This window comes from Diadema antillarum, unplaced genomic scaffold, assembly GCF_040938485.1.
Source record: "Diadema antillarum isolate AM-2024a unplaced genomic scaffold, OU_Dant_1.0 seq00000523_RagTag, whole genome shotgun sequence".
Lineage (NCBI taxonomy): Eukaryota > Metazoa > Echinodermata > Echinoidea > Diadematoida > Diadematidae > Diadema > Diadema antillarum.
In genome coordinates, this window is record NW_027271475.1 from 1,651,893 (window position 1) to 1,672,297 (window position 20,405).

Here is a 20,405-nt window from a genome sequence, read left to right on the forward strand (position 1 = left end):
CTTCTTGTCCACATTTGTCCACCTAATCAATTGAGAAATTAGTAAATCCCGATCGCGGTCTAACAAAAGCAACAGATCAACGAATACAACAGCGAATTCAGATAAACATAAAATCATTCATGAGTATTTCAACGCATAGCGTATCATTTCACTCTCATATATCTGTATGAATATATACATGTAAATATATACATGTGTCATATACATAATATATGACAACATGTATTCAATGTGTATCAATATTCATAAATATTACATAGGTCCATTATTCGTATCCGTATAACCAGAGAAGACAATACATCGGCATTATAGATGCATAGAAATAGACACTCAATCAGAAAAAGAGATGATTTGAAGACCACCATTTCGCACTTTCAACGGAACAACACACACACACACACACACACACACACACACACAAATACACACACACACAAACAACATAAAGTCAATGTAACCGCTTTCGCTTGCTCCTCTTATGCAATATTACTCAAACATTTTGTTTGTTAATTTTATTTTGCTTTCACAGATGTTATTCCAAGCAGTGTCATACAGCTTCCCCTTTTGATGAAGTCTGTCCCTCGAAACTTAAAATTTCATGTAATAATGTACTTTTTGTACCATGCAGTTTATTATCATTAAGCAACAAAGTCACTGAAAGTATTGCGACGTCATTTTCAAGAAGGATGTCGTTAAAATGTTTAAATTAAAGTAAAAGATTAAATAAACATTGACAGCCAATTCAAACTTCAAGGTGGGTCTCCACCGTTTGTATAGCTCCTGAGTGATAATTTCGCTGCTGATAGATTTGGCCTTGGTCAATACTGCAACTACAGAAGAATCAAAACCTCACAAGTGCTGCAAAGACCTAATTGCATTATTGGATAGACTTGCGTTTGTTTCCACACGATAGAAATGTGAGTCGTGATTAGAGTGTGATATACACAGCTTTTTCGAAAGATGAAGAGAGCAATATCAATGCATAAACAGAGAGTGAAACCATCCCCCATTTTACAGAGATGGAGATAAACATTTCCTCAGGTCTTCTTTGTGCAAACAAATCAAAGAGCAAATCGATTGGCAATGTCAGTCATATGATCAAGGTGACGTGAAGGAGTCACATGACCAAGTCACATAACCTTCATACAAAAATTTCATCTTTTTTTCAGTATCTGTGTTTACCGTTTATTTGAAACATTGGGAATCTATACTAAATGTCATGCGCATTCTACGAAAGCGTGTATATACCTTGAATATCGCGCTCTCTCTCTCCCTGTCTCTCTCCCTCTCCTACCCACACACCTACACGCTCCCACACTCATATACTCACACATACATATGTCAGGGCTCCACACTAACTTATTTTTTGGTGGCCCGATGAGGCCACCAAAATAATCAATTTTAAATTTTTGGTGGCCCGAGAGAAAAATTTGGTGGCCCGAAAAAAAAACAATAAAAAACATTAAAGTCCTTTTTTTTTTTAAATGAGTCAAATATTTAAGTTTTATCATAGTAAGAATTGGAAGCTGGACATATCTACTCATAAATAAACCTCAACAAACTCGCAACACTCATTCTCAGGCACACATTCAGTCCTTTTCATCCATCATTTAAATAAATTTAACTGCTAATTTCCGGCGCAAAAAGTTACGAATTTATTGACATACTTTTCAAAGATTTTTGGTGGCCCGAGGCGGGCCACCAAATTTGCCTTTTTTTTTTTTGAAATTTGGTGGCCCGACCGCCACCGTTAGTGTCGAGCCCTGCATATGTCACCATAGTCTACAGAGATAATAGTGACGTAAACTATCATGTTTTTAATACCTTTTTTTATAGAACATTAACAATTATAAGTGTTTTACTCTTTGGGGAAATTTGACGCACGATCATTATGCAGCTCGTGTGGACAGGTTGTGTTTCATGCCCAATTAAATTAGTACACTTTAAGGGCCTTTAGATTAGTCTAAGATTACGTATGTCTATAAGATTTGAAAAACAAAAACAAAAGAACGTTTCTCTAAAATGAAACAGTATTGAAATAGATCTTAAAAACATGGATGTAAAACCAAGGTTAAACGACTGAAGTAAAAAACCAAACACTCACTGGAATATACACACTAACAATTGGATTCGTTTAACATTTAAGTTTAACATTTTAATGCCATTAAAAAATTCAAGAAGAAGATCATTATTCAGTTCGTTTCGTAAACATCCATGTACAAAGCATGTCTCTATGTATTATGTATTGGGAGTATGTGTGTATTATGCAGTATGTGTGTGTGTATCATGATGCAGTTTGTATATGTGCATATGTGTATTATTGTGATTGCGTTGTAGACACATTTTGTGTCAATATTCTCCATACCTATCATGCAAATAACAAGTCATATAATCATAGAACATCATATCATCATTATGATCGTAACTAATGTGCATGAAAACTTCACTTTATTGACAAGTATTCGACAGGGTTTGTCTTCATTTCGGGATTTGCTTTTCGGAGAGTCCTTGCTTCTTTTACCACGTTATTTTCTTCTCGTAGCATCTCAGTACAAAATTGCAAATTATTCTTTGTTTTGTTTATGCGGTATTTTCGTACTTGTTATAGCAGCATGAGGTTCATATCTTGCAAATCGTTATTTTGTAATTTGTTATTTGTAATTCAGGCCCGCTTCTATCTGCTTGTGTAAGCCCTATTAGGTTTTTGATTTTGTTCTGTTTTGCATTTGATTTAATGTCAATGTTTTCCTTCAAGTCAAGTAATGAGAACTTACGAAAATTCATAATTATGAACATGGTACGTAATGCAAGTAATGTGGGAAGACGTTGATTCAAAGTATCTGCTAAGAGTTAGCAGTCGTTTGGGAATTTTGTTCTTTCAGACATTTAGTTGGCATCGGGTACCAATAACCATTAAAATGTAGCTTTATTGTCCTTAGTATGGATTCCGGGTTTGTTTTTTTTCGTTACATCCTCATTGTAAATATTGTTTTATGTGCACTGAAGAAGAATAACGATGCAATAGAGGAGTAAGCAAAATTGTAACTTGCGTTTTTCCAGACAGCTTAGCGAGCTATATGCTCTTTTTTATAGTCATCTCCTACAAGTCCAGCTAGGATTCAAAATGCATCTAAATGGCAAATTCTCCTTTTTATTTAGACAAGGTTAACACAACATATACATAAACGCCCCAAACGAGGTGAAGAAAGGAATCAGTCAATCCATGCGATCGATGATCTTAGATGAATGTCAAACATTGCATTACGCCGACGTAATATAGACGGCACAGGCGTAGGTGAAGTCTCGCGCTCCCTATGCGACACTCCGCCAGTCAGGTGGAGCGAGTGAGAACCGCAAGTCTGCTCAGTGTATCTGACTGGTGGCGGATCTAACTACAACACGTACGTCGGTTCGGACGGTGAATGCTCCACATCCCCCCACCAAGGTGCGAATAGCACAAATTGTGGCGTGTGCGTCGCATTGCTACAGTCTGGTAGAGTCTTGCTCCTCCTCCGTGCGCCCTCGCTAATAGCAACCCAATCGTCCCCGGTGGACTTAAGTGTGAGTTCGCTCAAGCGCAGCGGTTCAAGTGCGAGGGAGGTGGGGCTTGCGAGCATACTAAGGATCTAGAGGGTGAGAGAGAGAGAGTCAACGAAAGAGGAAAGAGAGAGGGAGATAGAGGGTGGAGGAAAAAGAACTTTGTTAGAAATCCCCTCACCGTACAGAAGCCTGAGTGGGGTCGGTCACTCATTCCCAACGACTGACTCTAGCACATCTGGATAAACTTCAGGTGCGCTGGCACGGTGCGGCAATAAGGTCTGAGAGCGAGAGGTGAATCTTGACTGCGAGCCTGGCGGCGAGCTGCCCCCGATGAACACGGCGTGACTTGATGACAGTGGAATCACATCGGGACGCCGCCTCACCTATCAAAGCACCACACTCCTGCCTGTCAAGTTTCCCAGACGCGGGACATATAAATTGCCACGGGCATTCGTCTCTTCCCTGGAGAATCCAAAGAAGCTATGTAGCCGGTATCATCCCCCCTTCTCCTCCAGAGTCAGTTCGCCTGAAGTTCAAATTTGCCCGCTAACTTTGCCTCTTTGTGGGAGAGGCTGGCCTTCTTCACCTGAAACACTACTCTTCATGTCCAGTGAGCAAATCACGATCCATTGTAGCATTGTTCACGGAAACATTAGTTTTCTCCTGTTGCATGCTTCGTTTCAATAAAAACGAGAGAGAAATCCTGATTGCTATCAAAGTATAGAAAGTTGTATTGAACAAGTACACTAAAGTTGTAAAGCAGAACTTTCTTCGCGCAAAGCAGACGTCGGTGCCGATTTTCAATCTCCTGCAATCTTTTGAGGAAGAAAAAAAGTTTGTGGCCTTCTGGCTGTTTAACTTGATGAGAGGTGACTTCGAAATCACGACATTGGCCGCCGGTGCCGCTTCGAGCTCGAAGACGAGACCGAAGATGAACAGCAACAAGACGAGCACGACCACCAACACGTCGAGTACGTATTTTGCCACTTATTCTCCTCCTAGCCTTTAAAGAGATAGAATTAAAAGATGACACCTGTTGCATGAATACTCATTAATCGTTTATTGTTGATTCGTTGGATGATATTTGTTGATTATCACTTGATCATTCAATTCAATAAACTCTTTTCCCTTCTCCTGATCACTATTTTCTGAATTTAACCCTTGTCTCTGTATAGAATGCTGACATTATCTTATATTCTGATATACATTTTTGCAATCACAAGTTTTTTGTTGGATTTTTTTTTTATTGACTCTTTGACCAAAAGTGATCATCCGTGTATTTTGTCTTATTTACTGTGTTTTTCTGGATTTTACTTTAGATAATTGTGACAATATCATCTGACTAAAGAAAACGTTTTCGGAGACCTTTCATTGTCATAAATATCGATGTATTGCTTGTTGCTCGGCTCAGCGCATTTTTGCCTTCTTGCATTTCATTCTTACATCCGTATACGGATGTATAACAGAATTGACCTATTAATCATCCAGGTCATGATAGTGTCTCCATGTCATTACGTACAGAGATTGTGACAAGAATCGTATTTCGCCGGTATCCCACCTCATAAATAAGTCACGCACATCAATGTACCCCTTCAGTACTTTGGCTGATGAGAAATAACGAACAAAATACGATTCACAGAATATGAATACTACATCCCACTTGCATTTATCAAATCCATTGTTTCTATGACAACTTTTATTGAAAGTTTCTTTTTTTATTTTTGCGATATCTATCTTATCATTAATAATTAGTGATAAGATCAAGATCTACTTATTAGGTCTTAATTTTGTCACATAATTGTAATATCTACTAAATCATGCACGGGAGATTTTCGAAATGAAAGTGTAGATTTGTTTTACACTCGTTCAACCAGATGACGAAAAATGTTCACCCAGAAGGTTAACTAATCGAATCAACTCTGGTTTAGATTTTAAAATGGATTTTACACTTCTTCATTTGTCATAACATCCTCTTCCACGTGATATTTCTCCAGTTTCTCCATTCATTCATGAATTTCAACAAATACTTTGGTATGCAATGACATAATTCAATCGATAGGCTAAATACACCTGTACACATCAGTCATTATTCCTGCTTTATGATTGCTTGCTGTGCTCTAGAATACTTTTCAATTAAGTGATAAAGGCTTTTGATGAATACAGATTCAGAAATAGAGAGAGAATACTTACAAAATGTCTTTTGAACCAAAAAGTTTCCATGGTTATCGATCTTGCTATATTTATAATTCTGGGCTGTTATTATGTAAAGTATCAATTTTAACGATACTCTGAAGTATGCCGTTTGATAAGGAGTTTACACCTGACTGACACGCCTAAAATACCAATGATTTGTATTCAAAGTAAGTCAACAGCAACGTTAAATATATGTCTTTATCTAAATATTTCGTAGTTATATTATATAACAAACTGTACTTTTTAGTTAATAAAGAATAGGACTGAACATGGAAATGTGACTTCTACATCCGACGCGGAGTTCAATTGTGTTTTAGCGTATTAGTCGTTTGAATCAGCACAGTTGTGTATAACTTGTAAATATACATCTGAAAATCGGTGGGTCTTTTTTTTTTTGCAGCTTCAATAATGTCTAACAATCAGGATTAGGCACGACTGCTCATACGAAAATCCCCACGGAATGAAAATCCCTTACAGCCACTTCATTCTAACATAACGCCCGCATTAATTTATTGTACACGTAATTTTTTAATGCCTTGTATACTGGACAAAATGTGCCGATGCCAAACAGTGATGTCCGTTCTTCTTCGCAATATGCTTGAAGCCATTTATGTTTGAAAAATAAATTGCGTCAGAAGCAGAAGCCAAACAAAAGAAAACAAAGATTCCTGAATATTCCACATCGATCGTGATATATGTTGTCTGCAGAATATTCCAGCAAATTCGAAGTTTTTAAGAATGTTGCCCAGACAAAGTGACCTGGGCCACTTCCTCACCGTCGACATACGGAACGGCGCACAGCCGGTGACATTAGAGACACAGCCGGTCATTAATTTCATGCGTTAGTCCTGCTACACTGACATATTGGTGTGCTAAACAAAAACGATGATCAACTGGTGTTTTGGCTTCAGTTTATATCAAACGACAAACATAGCGATTATGGCTCTGTGACAGACATCAAATCCGTGTATGAGTTTGAGACGTACCGTGTTTGAGATATTCTACGCTTTAAAATACACTTCTAACAATAGCAACAACAAAGTCCTCCAGCCTGATTTCAGAGAAAATGTGTCTTTTTTATACACATGCTGAATTTTAAACCTTCTTTTTGTATAGAAAATTCAAATGATACAATATGTACTGCATGCTAGAAAACGTTTCTGTTAACGTAAGGTAAACTTTAAATTGACTTGAATTGAATGCTGCTGATAATAAATCTGTTTTGTACAATGCAAACTGTACTGAACTATGTCCCCTTCTTGCAAAAAGAAAAAAAGATTATCAGCCATAATTTGTGCTGATCCAAGAGTACGACGAATTTAAGTATAACTCCCAGTGTTCATTTCTTTGGTATCATATCGCACAAAAGCGCCCATTGATCATACAAACCAGATAATCCTCACTGTATCTTACGTATACCCAACAGTCTGTTGCAGTCACTCTAGATATCTTCTAAATTCTCAAGATGCCAATGTGGGTTTTTGACGTCACAATGATACGTTTTGGGGTGAAATTATACCTCATGAGTTAAACGTTCATTCACATGGAAATTTTATTTTGTTTCATCAAATTGTGCATTGCCTTTTACGTTTCTTTGTACAATGAATACGGTCATATTCACTTAGTAACATTTATAGGGGGTGCCGATGTAATTTGCGGGAACATTCATTGGATCTCTCTCTCTCTCTCTCTCTCTCTTAAAAACAGCAGCGACAACAAAAATATTCGTTTTTTATAGGAGGAAAAGGAGTGATCGATGTTTATTATACAAATAGTCAGATGATGGAATAAAGCGAAATCGTGCCACGCACTATCAAAATTGTTCTTTAAATTGCATTTAGAGATCATTTACTACCATAGGAAGGAAATATGAATTTTGTAAATAAAAAAGAAAACACATCCCAAAGGAAGGATTTGTTTCAAGTAACGACAAATGCATGTTCCAAAATACAAATGTACGTACAATATAGTATCAGGATATGTTCAATTATTGATTGAAGTCGGATACATATAACTGAAGAATCTGTAAAACTCTGATACGTTTCATGCATTTAGATGCATTCGGAAGTCAGATGTACATTAGAAAGTAAAGAGCATCGTCTAGAGACGAAAAGGATTCTCTCTCGAGCAGGCAATTAATTTTCGTCATACTCAAAAGTATCTTCTATCATCTGAATTGTTTAATCTTTTCACAGGTTTACGTGCCAAAGGCCATGCACAGCGCGTGCGTGTAATTTCGGTCTTTCTTTTTTTTTTTGGGGGGGGGGGTTCTTTTCTTGCCTTGAAAGCAGTCATGAATAAATGTGAAAATGAAATAGGAGCAGCATGTTGCTTGAATAAAGACAACCACTTGCTGTCCAATTCACAAAGGAGTCCATCACCAATTATGTACGAGATCTCTTCGCGTGAAAAGAACTGCCAATGAAACTGAAATAAAACAAGAATTAGTTTGTAGAAAATTTAGTAATGCATGCCTTGGGCCATATCTGTGAAATAGCAATTCGCGCACTTTTACGATGACTATGACTGAAGCATAGCTTGGAATAAAGCTGAGCTGCTAATTTGGGCAAAAGATGATCAGCTTTACTGACGGACGAATGAAGCTAGCCGACAAGTTGGTTTACCCAAGTCTAACGTATCACGTGCGTGTGTAGAAGCAAGCCGTGACGTTTACCTTAGCATGCTGAATAAAACGTGATTTCACTGACTTTACGCTGTAGAAAGAAATCCAGCAATGTCCTTTGTTAAGTTGCGGAGTCCGGTCAATGATTTTTACTCGTATATCGTGATGGGCAAACTCTTAAACCTTCGCCAAATAGATTGAGATCGCAGTGAAAATCTTTCAAATACTCGTGAGGTTCGGGTTTAGGTTTAAAAGTTTCGGGAGATGACTCAGTAAGTGTGCATACAGATTTAGGAATTTATCTTTTCGTGAAGTTCGGGTTTAGGTTTAAAAGTTTTGGGAGATAACTCAGTTAGCGTGCATAAAAGATATAGGAATGTTTTTTTTTCTTTTATTCGTCTCCTGATGGATTCTTGAAAGCATTAAAGTACAAGAGGGAGAGACTTTTCCCTAGAACGCTAATGCCTAATTTGATATTCATAAAAAAGAGGCATTTACATTATTTTCATTCAATTCGAATTTTTCATAACATTAGATAATGGCCCTTTCATTTACAACTTTTTTTTGGGGGGGGGGGGGGGGGCACAAGGACTTTTTCAAAACGGGTGGAATTTTGGGGTCTTTAAATTATCAAACCAAATTTACTGTTGGAGAGAAGAAACAATCGCACCGACTTTTAAAGACTGATTTCTGAAAATGTATGGGCGGAGCTGGTGGAAGACGAACCATATGAGATATACTATGCCTAAAATGAATATATTTTTGTTATGTGTTGTCAACATAATAGATACATATATTTGTTAAGTAATTCGTTGTCTACGTGTTGGTCAAATAATATGATAAATACTACAACAGAATTCCAGATATGATCATGCTATCGATACCAAGAGTTTTTTTTTTTTTTAACATACACATTTTCAGAATTTGAATATGAAAGATATGAATTTATTTTAAAAAAATGGGGAAAAGAGATTCTACAGTAAGTTTCTTAAACATACATTTCGAACATATCTGATCTTGGTATACAAGGTCAGATTATTTTCATTAAAAGAATCGAAATTATGTTAAATTTCAAATTTAAATTTGATGTGATTTTGAATCAATATTTGTGTGATCTTTAAAAACTATTGATATTTACATCATGATACATTTCTGCTGCTATGTTATATATATATATATATATATATATATATATATAACATAGCAGCGTATAACAATACATTGCGTATTGTTATATCGTCTTTATCACTTCAGCCAATTTTCATGACAACGTATTTGTAACTCCAAGGTTCCACAATTATATTTTTCTCAATTTACTTTGTTTTGATTATGCAACTTTATTCTCTGTTACCAAAGAAAGTGAAATGTTTATGTTCTTTTCGAAAAATGAAATAAAGTTTGAGTTGAATTGAATTGAATTGAATATATATATATATATATATATATATATATATATATATATATATTTGCTTTCTCAAGTTTGAAGAGGGTGTAGAGTCTCTGGCAGGGATTCTGATTATTAAAGACCTAATATTTTTGAGGGAAATAAACAATGAAACTAAAAGCTATTCCCCTAACACACTCAGCCAGCACGACCATCTGGCTGCGACGCGAGAGGTTCTTTTTTGTAATAAACTAAGATGATAAAATAAGACCTTTTTTTGTTTTGTTACATACTATGTTCTATAGGGCGCGTACACTGTATTCGAGAGTGTCCGTTGATGCTTTCTGTGTGAGAGAGTGCGAGGAAATCAGACTTAAAAACTCAGAAGTTGTATACCGAAGTATTTTTCTTGGCGAAGGTCACTGTCATGATTTTTTTCTTGATTGTTGACCATCACACACACATACACACACACACACACACACGCACACACAAACAAACACAAACACACACACACACACAACACACACACAAACACACACAAAATGTGGCAGCCCAGTTACAAGGTCGAAGCACTTCCAACGAAGAATACATTTGCAAGACTTTCACAACTCTTATGTTTCTCGTACACCTAAGGAGCTTAAAGGTTAAAGCCCAAACATACTTCTCAGAAGGACTCAAAATTCATCGGCCGTCATTTATGAATTTGCTTGTAATACATGAAACTCGTTTGGCTGACACGATTTGCCAGGATGATGTTTTGGAGTATTTCGAGATCAAGGGGGTAAAATAATGTTGATGGTATGCATACGACTTTTATTCATGAAGCGCCCTCCCCATTCAATAGCTGGTAGGTAGAACGTTAGGTGATGGCCGATTGAGCAGTGTCAACGGTGTTTTCTAACAAATTAACTGCATGCGTTTATCGCTATTAGATTAAAAAAAAAATAAAACTAAAAACATGAATATGCATAGCAGCCACTATCAAGCGTGCTCTCAGAATGCAGTTTTTCCGTCGAACCTCCTTTTGTTAATAATTTGCATTTTCGTCGTTAACTAGCTGAAAACGCTCATGTTATTGCGATATTATTTCACCGATTTTCTAACGCACCATATATATGCATTTTAGAGCAAAAATAGACAGTTCTGCAGGCATATAGCGAGGACGATGCTTTCGCTTTAAAGGTACAGTTTAACTTTGGGAGCAGTGATTAAAAAAACGTTCGAGATGTCACATTTAATGCATAATTATGTGTAGGTCAATTGTATCACAAAACATCCTGCCATGTAAACATTTTTGCAATGAAGCCGAAAATATAAGAAGATATCACTTTTTCTCTAAATAAAACATAACTGTAGACGGCTTAGTCTAGCCTACATTTTTATTATTGTAAAAAGTATTGTAAACATTTTATACATTCATGGACAATTTAAAATTCAGTATACTGATTCGAATTTTTACATTGGTTGTTTCTATCCCTAACTCACATTTTAGAACAATTTTGAAGCACTATAAAGCTGGGTTCTTGTTCATCATCTGCGAATGGAAAATTACGCCTTTAACAGATGAGACAATGGTCCTCATTATGATATGGTTTAGTTTAGTATAGTATAGTTTACATCAATTTAAGAACACTTCGACGCAAACTGGCACCGGTATCATAAATGTTAACGCCCTACTTTTACTTTCTGCTCAATTGCTGTCTTCTGCCAGTCTGCATGCATTGTGCCATAAAGTATACAAAGTCTTACGGAAGCATTCTCAGACGAAGACACTACGTGTGATTTAATTGTTGTAAGTTCCCAGTGATGGCGTTTTAGCTCTCGAGTTTGATTGCCACAGTTTAAGATTCATCTTCATTTCCCGACAAAGATTGCGTGACAGTGTTCAGAAGTGCGTTTTCATTTCGTTCTATATACAAAACAAGGGGCTTTGTCGTAAACTCTATTCATTCACACTTCGGATGCTTTATTTATGACTTATTATAGTTTTAGGTAGGAGAGCACGAAGACAATGACACTTTTCTTAAAAGAGTCTTCAATGACCCGATGACTGTGATGTGTTTGGAATTCATTGTTTACACTATCAGAAATCCATTTATATACGTCTATTCTGAATCATGGGTTCGAAGTGTTTTCAAAGTTTTGGAATCGGTCACCCCTGTTATTTCCAGGAGACAAGTTATCAAAAGTTGTTAAAACTACGTCAGACATGGATGACATGTGATAATGTTGGACCCTTGGGCGGAAGTTTGGATAAGTGGCATACCACACTTCATGTTAAATCATTTGCTCCTTCTCGTTAGTAATTTCAGACACATTTTTTTTTCAGTGTCGCCATGAGGCACTGTTTATCTACATTAGCAAACAGGCAATGATTGTGCGCACATCACACACACTTGCGCATTCGAAATGATGTATATACACATGATATTAATAACACGATTCATATTTGACCGAATATAGGTGTCAGGTGACATTGTCTTCATAGTGCACGGTCGTGCAGTATAATCGTGAAATCTATTATTGATCGACTGCACATGATCTGTCAATCAAATCGATGCATTTCCACGCCTCATTTGAAATGAAATTAAAACAATGAACTTGCACATTCTTTCTTCTTTTGTCGTAAAAGTACATATTCGATCATAAGCTATTATTCAATTCAATTCAATTCAATTTATTTCACATCTCTAAAAAAACACAAAAATAGACATATATGTATAATATGTACAGAACATAACACGGAAATATACACAAAACAAAACACAAACAATACAAGGACAGTTATTGGAAGATATAAACACAGTAAAAACAGTAAGAACTGCAGCAGATGTGAGGGAATGACAAAGGCCATTGGCCTGTCAAAGGTCAAACCCTTGATGGACTGCATCTGACAGAAATATTGAAAGATAGACAGATACAGTTTTGTTTAAAACGACTTCTTATGGTGGTCAATATAACAAACATGTACATCTTGTGTCTGTGGTCTACACTTAACGTCATTTCCTGCAGTATGCATTTCCAGTACCGGGCGGTGCTCAAGCACGATAATTCTGTTATTTTCCTCCTCTATTTTTACCATCATTATCTCCTCTCAATTCTTTTTTTCCTATTTTCCCTCCAGTGTTTACACGTCATCTCCTCTGACTTGTAGTGCAAGCATGTGTTTTGGTAGCTCGTTACACGCATCACTCGATAGAGTTCAGTTTTTCTGCTTAGTGGCTAGCGCACTAATCCAAAAAGCGTGTCTTTTGTAGGTCTTCGGCTAATTCTGTTAGCGCTGCACTCCATTACGGCACCACCTCTTATGCCTTCGCTAATCCTGCGACTTTCTAATGAAGTATACGGCTTTTACCCGATTCGGGATTCTTAATTACTAGTCTTTTCAAGCCCAGAAAAACGCTTGTCAGTACATCCTACATCAAAAAGGATTCCAGCCCAAAGTCAGTGCCTGAAGACAGTGTTAGCATCCATTAATACGAGGCTCCTGCCCACCAATTCAAATGAGTTCTGATAACAAGAAAACGGGCTTACAATACAGTGGTAGCTTCTTTTTCACAGGCGATTTCAAGCCAACCCCTCCTATTTAATTACAATCCCCACGTCAACCCGGCTTCATTGTCACGGCTAATCCCCCAGCAATCCATAAGTCATTAGGCTTATGGGGATCCGTTTAACGAGGTGATAATAGTCGTGTCTTTCTGCTGCGGATAAACCCTGTTATAATTGGCCGCCGCTTTCCCGCAAATGTATCGATCTTTGCGTTGTGGGTGGACCGAACGGGGCGCTGTTTGAACGTATTCGCATTCCATCACGCACGCGCAATCTTATATCCGTAGATCCAGGCGTAAATATTCAAGATAAACAATTCACACACTACACAAATGTTTTTACGATGTGAGACCTCCAGTTGAAACCCCACCTGCTTTTAGGGATGTATTAATGAATCCCTATTGAGCACATTTTATGTTAGCCGAGCTGAAAAATCACACGCTTCACAGATGCAAATACCGGCTCTCTTTTCTTTTAATCAGTTAGAATTGTTAACCTCTATGGGTCGCCGTTCTTTGTACATTGCTCATTTTTTCTCTCTCTTTTTCTCTCTTTTTCAAGTTCGCTTAACCATCCTCCCCCTTCAAAGTCTATTGTAAGTTTGACGACTCTTACGCTGGCAGAAAATTCCCACATTGTTCTGGGTTCGTTGCACTTCGTTTACCTTCGGAGGACACTGAAAAGGAAAAAGAAAAACTGCTTCTATACGGTTTCAATGACAATCTGGCTGTATTGTCAAGGTTTTATACTTTTTCGCTATGAGAAGAAAAGATGAGAAAAGCTTGCGTGTTTAATGTAAAGACGTGAACATTTCCCATTTTATTGCAAAGTATTTTTCTTCTCAAAACGTAGTTTGTTGTGTTCCAGTAACTTAGTCTGCTGATGAACCTTCATTTTTTCCCTACACTTGATCAAAGTCCCAGGATTTTTTTTTCTGTCCTCATAGTTCTGCTGAATGCAGTTAGTCCCGTTTCCGCCAAAATAAAACAAAGAGAACTTTTTGATTTCTGGAGTTAGCTGTCTCGATATTTGTGACATGACATATGGTCTCTATTCATCCTATAATATTATATCTGAATCTCATTACGCACGCGTATGGATTGCGATGCGTTTGACTTCAGTTCCCGCAGTCATAATACGGAAAGCCCTTAGGGAAACCTGAAAAGCCACCGGAAACCATCATAATCATGATTACCATCAATGGAAGAAAAAAAAAACCCTCCATATCGTTTTCCTGGAAATGTCCCTTTTCATGACTGCCTGCTACACGTGTCTCGCAGCTATATTTATTCAGAATTCAATTCCAAGCGAAACTTTGGAGTATATTATACTTTGTTAGTCCGTTTGAGCAGTGCATATAGGCCTACGTATAATACAACGGTTAGATCTAAGATGGACACCATTTTTGTGCAAGTGACCAACCAGTCCGGAAGACCCAATAATAGGTGATTGTATTGATCGGATTGAAAAATATAAATAGCAGGAATTGCTCCATTATATTTGTGGTTTGTAGGAGTGTGCGTGTGTGTGTGTGTGTGTGTGTGTGTGTGTGTGTGTGTGTGTGTGTGTGTGTGTGCGTACACTGATTTCTTGTTCGATTCGATAATATAGATTCCTTGGCTGTTTGGCGCGTATAGTGCTGGGATCATAGCACAGGTTGGACTATCATTTTTTTTTTCACCAAAGACAGCGTTAGGGAATTATGTTAGTGCATGTTGTGAGCATTTCTTTTAACGGAACCCGCGTAACTGCTCCGCGTTAATTCTCCCGAGTGGAAGAAAGAGGTACTGTTATGGACATGTTTGGGTGGTAACGAAGACCATCCTATGCACACTGTAACGGAAAAGACCTGTTTACAAAATATAATTTACTAAAATCTATTATTCTGACCACAGATCAACAAACAATTTCATGAAAATTGTACATGCTCAAAGCATTTCAATACTTGTAAATCCAAATTGCATGCCTTGTAAGTTGTTGTTGCTACGTCGGGCAAATCATACGGATGTTATAGGATCAGCCTCTATCATCCATAAGGGTATGCGTAAAGGTTTGATATTTAATTGAACTGGGAGGTGTTTCATAAAGCTGTTCTTAAGGTTACGAACGACTTACAAGAACGACTGGTGATCAGTTCTTGTGCTGAATTATTGAAACTCTGATAAGTATATCATATCAGAACTGATCACCAGTCATTCTTAGGTTGTTCGTAACTTTAAGAACAGCTTTATGAAACACCCCTGGTCTATATTGATTGCAATGGTGATTCACAAGTTGTGATAATATGCACAATTTGATAACGAAGGGATGAAAAGGTGAGAATGAACTCGAACGCCCGTTAATCAGTGTAAGAAGAAAAAAAGCAAAAACAAAAAAAAAAGCAAAAACAAAAACAAACTCAACAGAAACATCGCAGATTGGAAAGACTGTGAGATTGACCTTGAGCATCGTTTTCTTCGTGGTACCCCCCCCCAAAAAAAAAAATCATAAAGTTGTCAATCACACTATTTATCTTTAACGTGATTGGAATCTCATTCTCTTTGTCAATCGATCTATCAATTATCAAAACTTGAGGACACAAAGAGACAGGATATCTCTTCCTTATAAGATCTAATAAAAGGTATGAAAATCTAAATCAATTAAACATTTATTCGGAACTCTATACAGATTCGATTGTCCCGTCTCACGATCATTCATTTTGTAAAACGATCGAGGAAGAGATCGAGAATTCGCACGTGTCATCAATCAAGGCCCCTTCGCTCTCTCTCTCTCTCTACATCGCCGCCTTCTCTCCCGGAGAGCCGTTCCCGCTGAAGGGTATACTGTTTGATTAATCGACTTAACTCGTCGCTCCGGATTATTATTTCCTTGTTTTGCACGAGTTAGAGCTTTTGGTCAGAGTCAAAGTCACGGCTGCAGCCTCCCGAGAGGGCTGGATGACAATCGCGTTCAGCTCCCGGGTCCCATGAAATTATCATCTACCCGCTCTTGAGTGGGAATTATTTTTTGTACAGCTTCCAAATGGTTCCAACAAATAACATCACCATACCTCCTTGGTTCCGATGACCCATTGATCGAAAATCGCCGAAGCAACATCACTTTCTGGCTTTCATTTAGTTTTGCTTTCTGGAACGCGAGCAGGGACCATTGAGTACGGGCGCCCATACAAAAAACGGTCCCATCGCGGAGCTAAAATATTCTTTCTCCAAACCATGCAGTTGTGATTTATGTGTCATTGTGTGATTACACGCCCACTGACTGAGACAATGATATTTTTTTCTATCACAACAAGCATTAATTCTGTTTCTATATGTCATTTTGCTCTCAACGATCGCGATAAATCTTAAAATGAGGCACGGCATCATTGTTGATTGTGTTAATAGTCGTGCCTGATGTCCTGAATAGGTGAGACAGTAGAAACAACAACAAACAAGCAAACAAACAAACAGGAGAACACTTTAAAGGGTCATTACGTAGGAAATCGTATAGGAATACATTCACACCGGTCAAATATTCGCAGAGGCATACTTGCAAAGAAATTAATACATTCATTGTGTGATGGATCGATGATTTATTATGAAGGGTCTGAGATTTCATCCTTGGACAAGTTATTAGATGATAGAGCCAGGAAGTGTGCCTGCTGAACAACCGACGTATATGATGCGAAGCGTTTATTATAGATGATGATAGTAATTATACCCGAGGTTATGCGGCGTTTCATTCGCACGTGTTATTATAACTGCTGTATGCATGTATACTCCACAAAGCGACTTTTGAAGAAGTCACATGAGTCTCAAACGTTGATGGAGTGCCCTCATTCATTATCACTCCACGATACTTGGGACAAAACAGTCTCCCCTATAGAGTCATCTCTAATGAATTATACTTCAAGACACAAGTGGCAGAATCAAGAGCCCCGCTGTCTCGCTGTGATTTACTATTGGTAAAGGCAAGAAGTCTCCCTATCAACATGTCAGAGACACACATAATGATAATAGTTTATATACCTGTATACTGTACATTATACACACACGTACGTAAATACATACACCTACACACGATTATATAGATACAAATAATGTATATGTACAATTGGCATATTGTCTAGGTCAGTTAGTAAGGCCTCTCCAGTATACATGATATGAATTGACTTTTATTCCTGCAAAATAAATGTTGTAAGCTCGCAGATATTATAGTAAATCTCTTTTTCTCTTCCTGTTCCTGGATTGGGCCATCTTCAGAATCAAACTCTAGCCGTTACTGGAGGTTTCTCCTATCACTGTTCTATTGATAAATACAATGTAAGCTTTGTTATGTTTGTTTAAATTTGAATTTGAATTTGAATTTGAATTTGAATTTGAATTTGAATTTGAATTTGAATTTGAATTTGAATTTGAATTTGAATTTGAATTTGCATTTGCATTTGAATTTGAATTTGTATCTGGCTGTGTAATGCTATCAGTAATTGAAACCATCACATTTTTTTTTTCGTAATCATCTGTTGCACTTTGTAGACTTTGTATATATAACACTGCTTGCTACTTTACCCGGATAAAGTCAAAATATAGTAATCAAATCTAGGTTTAGTCAGATTAAAATCGAATCAAATTGAAATAAGTTAATCGAATTTAACTAGAAGGCAGAATGATGTATGAACCTGAGAACCTAGCTCCCACCGAATTCCAGGTATACACGTTGCGATTTACAAAGCAACATAAACCTCTTTCACACGCGCTCCATGCAATTTGTCGACCTGCCGCCTTTCGTATACGAAAAATGGATATCCATGATTCATGTGTGTGCTTTTTTTTTGTAGATATATAGCTGGTATGTTAGAGACTTTTACAAACACAGAAAGAAAGATAAGTTCAAAGTACGTTATATAATTTGTCCATCATTATCATAGGGTGGGGATGAATTTTTCCCTTCCATTTTTTCCAATTTTATACAGCCTCGATAGCTCACATCAATTTACTCATTGTTGCTGTCCCCGCAAGAACCGAACGCATAGTGTTGTCTGCCAAATGTTTTTTTCACTTTCGCGAGCTATCCAATGATGATATATATAGATGTCATCGTTAATCACTTTTCTATCATGTACTGAAATATCTTTCATTCCTCATTGTAACCGTCCTCGTATTGATCATTTTTCCCCATGCATGGCAACACTTAACATCCAATAACAAAAGGCAAGGGAAGTCAACTGAATGGGGAAAAAATCTCTCCTGAAGAATCATTGTAGTCCCGTCGCCATATTCTTTCCCTAAATTAGATGGATAACCGAAACAAGGTGACGAATTGACTTTATTAACGTTTGAAGTGGTGTCTTTATGGTGTGAAGTTCGATACAAAAGTCATTACCTGCATGGATGGAATGGAGGCGGAGGATGTCGTTGGGGCATATTTTATTGATCATTAATATATTTCGTCGGCATTTGCATTTGCCAACGAGACAAGATAGCGCAAGGGAATTAATTGGCGTTGCATCTATTCTTAGGGCTGTATCGGTATGCGTAAGTGATAGGGTGTAACGAGGGATAATTAAGGTAACGAGACAAAACAAAACAAATCCTTAACAAAACACTCGCTGCACTAAGTAAAGGCGCTATAGGACGAAGGAAGTTGAGAGGAGTTGCAATGGTATGGAGGTTCAGCTTTGAGACCATCCGATCAAAAACAAGATGCTAAATTTTCAGCGTTCCGATCAAATCTGAGTAGACAAGCTCAAGAGACTCTCCCACCAAGGCTCATCAAGGGTGATACTAATGTCAGAAGAATTCTAGAATCTGGACTCTGATCATCAGTCAAATGACTGTTAATCATTGGACGCTGAGCAGACTGTCATATAAAGGGCGTCGGCTAGACATGCCCGATAGTCGCACAACACAATCTGACACACATCGGACTGACTCTACACTTATCCTACACTGACTCGACTTACATCCGGAAATGGCGTCCGATGGCGAACTTAGAAGCTCTGAGCTGGACGAACTTGCCTCATTGGATTACGCGCGACATTCCTGACACTGACCTGATAGTTGACCAACATTAATCGCATTCAAAGTGTGCTTCCGACGAGTGACTAGTGAACAAAATGCACTGTGTGAAAGGGGTCGTTGTTGCGTTCTCTCTCAAGTAGATTGTGTTACAAACATTGAACATCATTACGCTTTTAAAAATACATAAGATCTGTCCATCTGCCTAGCAGTATCTGTTCAGTAGCTAAGGGTGTCGTGGGGTCAAGCATCATGCACAGTTGTTCGCTGCTTCAGGAGTAACTTTTATGTCGCTGATTATCGTAAGGTAGATGTCATTATTGCCCCGACATCGTTGTAATGGTTAACCACAAAATAATGTGCACATCTATACGATCAATGTGACTATCTTATTACATTTGTCTATTAGCTACGTTGAAGGCCTCCGCTTTTCCATTTGTTTTCTAAATCCCCCCTTACACACACACACACACACACACACACACACACACACACACACACACACAATGAGTTGGTAAACTGCAGGAAACCATTTTCAAAGAGGGACGGGAGAGTACATGAATCAGTGGATTCGCGATCCCTAATACAATGTTACACGACACCAGGACAAGATCGTCACCTCAATCCATTCATGCTATTAAATTCTAGTAAATATCATCGTTTTGCCCAGAGACGGAGTGGCCGTCGTCACTGCCATTTCAAGAATTCAGCAGGAATTACACCGGCATCTGGACACTGACCAACCAACGTTCAGTTTCACAAAATACTTGACATTTTCTTTTCTAATACTAAATTCTAACAAGGAATGACATCTACAGATAGAATCGGGGAGGAAACTTAGATGCAGTTTGCACAGAAAAACAAAAGCGATCTTTCCTTGAACAACTTGAAGACCATACTAGACTTTGAAAGCTTGCTTTACCCTCTGGCGTGCCTATTTTTGGAAGGTTTAAAAAACAAACAAGGATGAGTGACTTTGTTCATTAAGTCACTCACTTACTCTTCCTCTCTCTTGCATCCCCTGTCTGTTCACGTCTTTCTTTCTCAATAAACTTCACTAAGGTCGAGTATCATGGAGTGAGTGTGTGAGTGTGTGTAAAGGGGTTGGTGCAAA

General features: G+C 37.8%; 1 protein-coding gene across 1 annotated transcript in view; it reads left to right on the forward strand.

Annotated features, from left to right (window-relative positions):
* Positions 1–4,180: 4,180 nt before the first annotated feature.
* The window catches only part of LOC139734310 (nuclear receptor subfamily 2 group E member 1-like), a 39,395-nt gene continuing 23,170 nt past the window's right edge, over positions 4,181–20,405 (forward strand). The window contains exon 1 of the mRNA XM_071645105.1: positions 4,181–4,511. Coding sequence (XP_071501206.1) covers positions 4,403–4,511 — 109 coding nt within the window. The 5' untranslated portion in view covers positions 4,181–4,402. The remainder of the gene's footprint in view (positions 4,512–20,405) is intronic.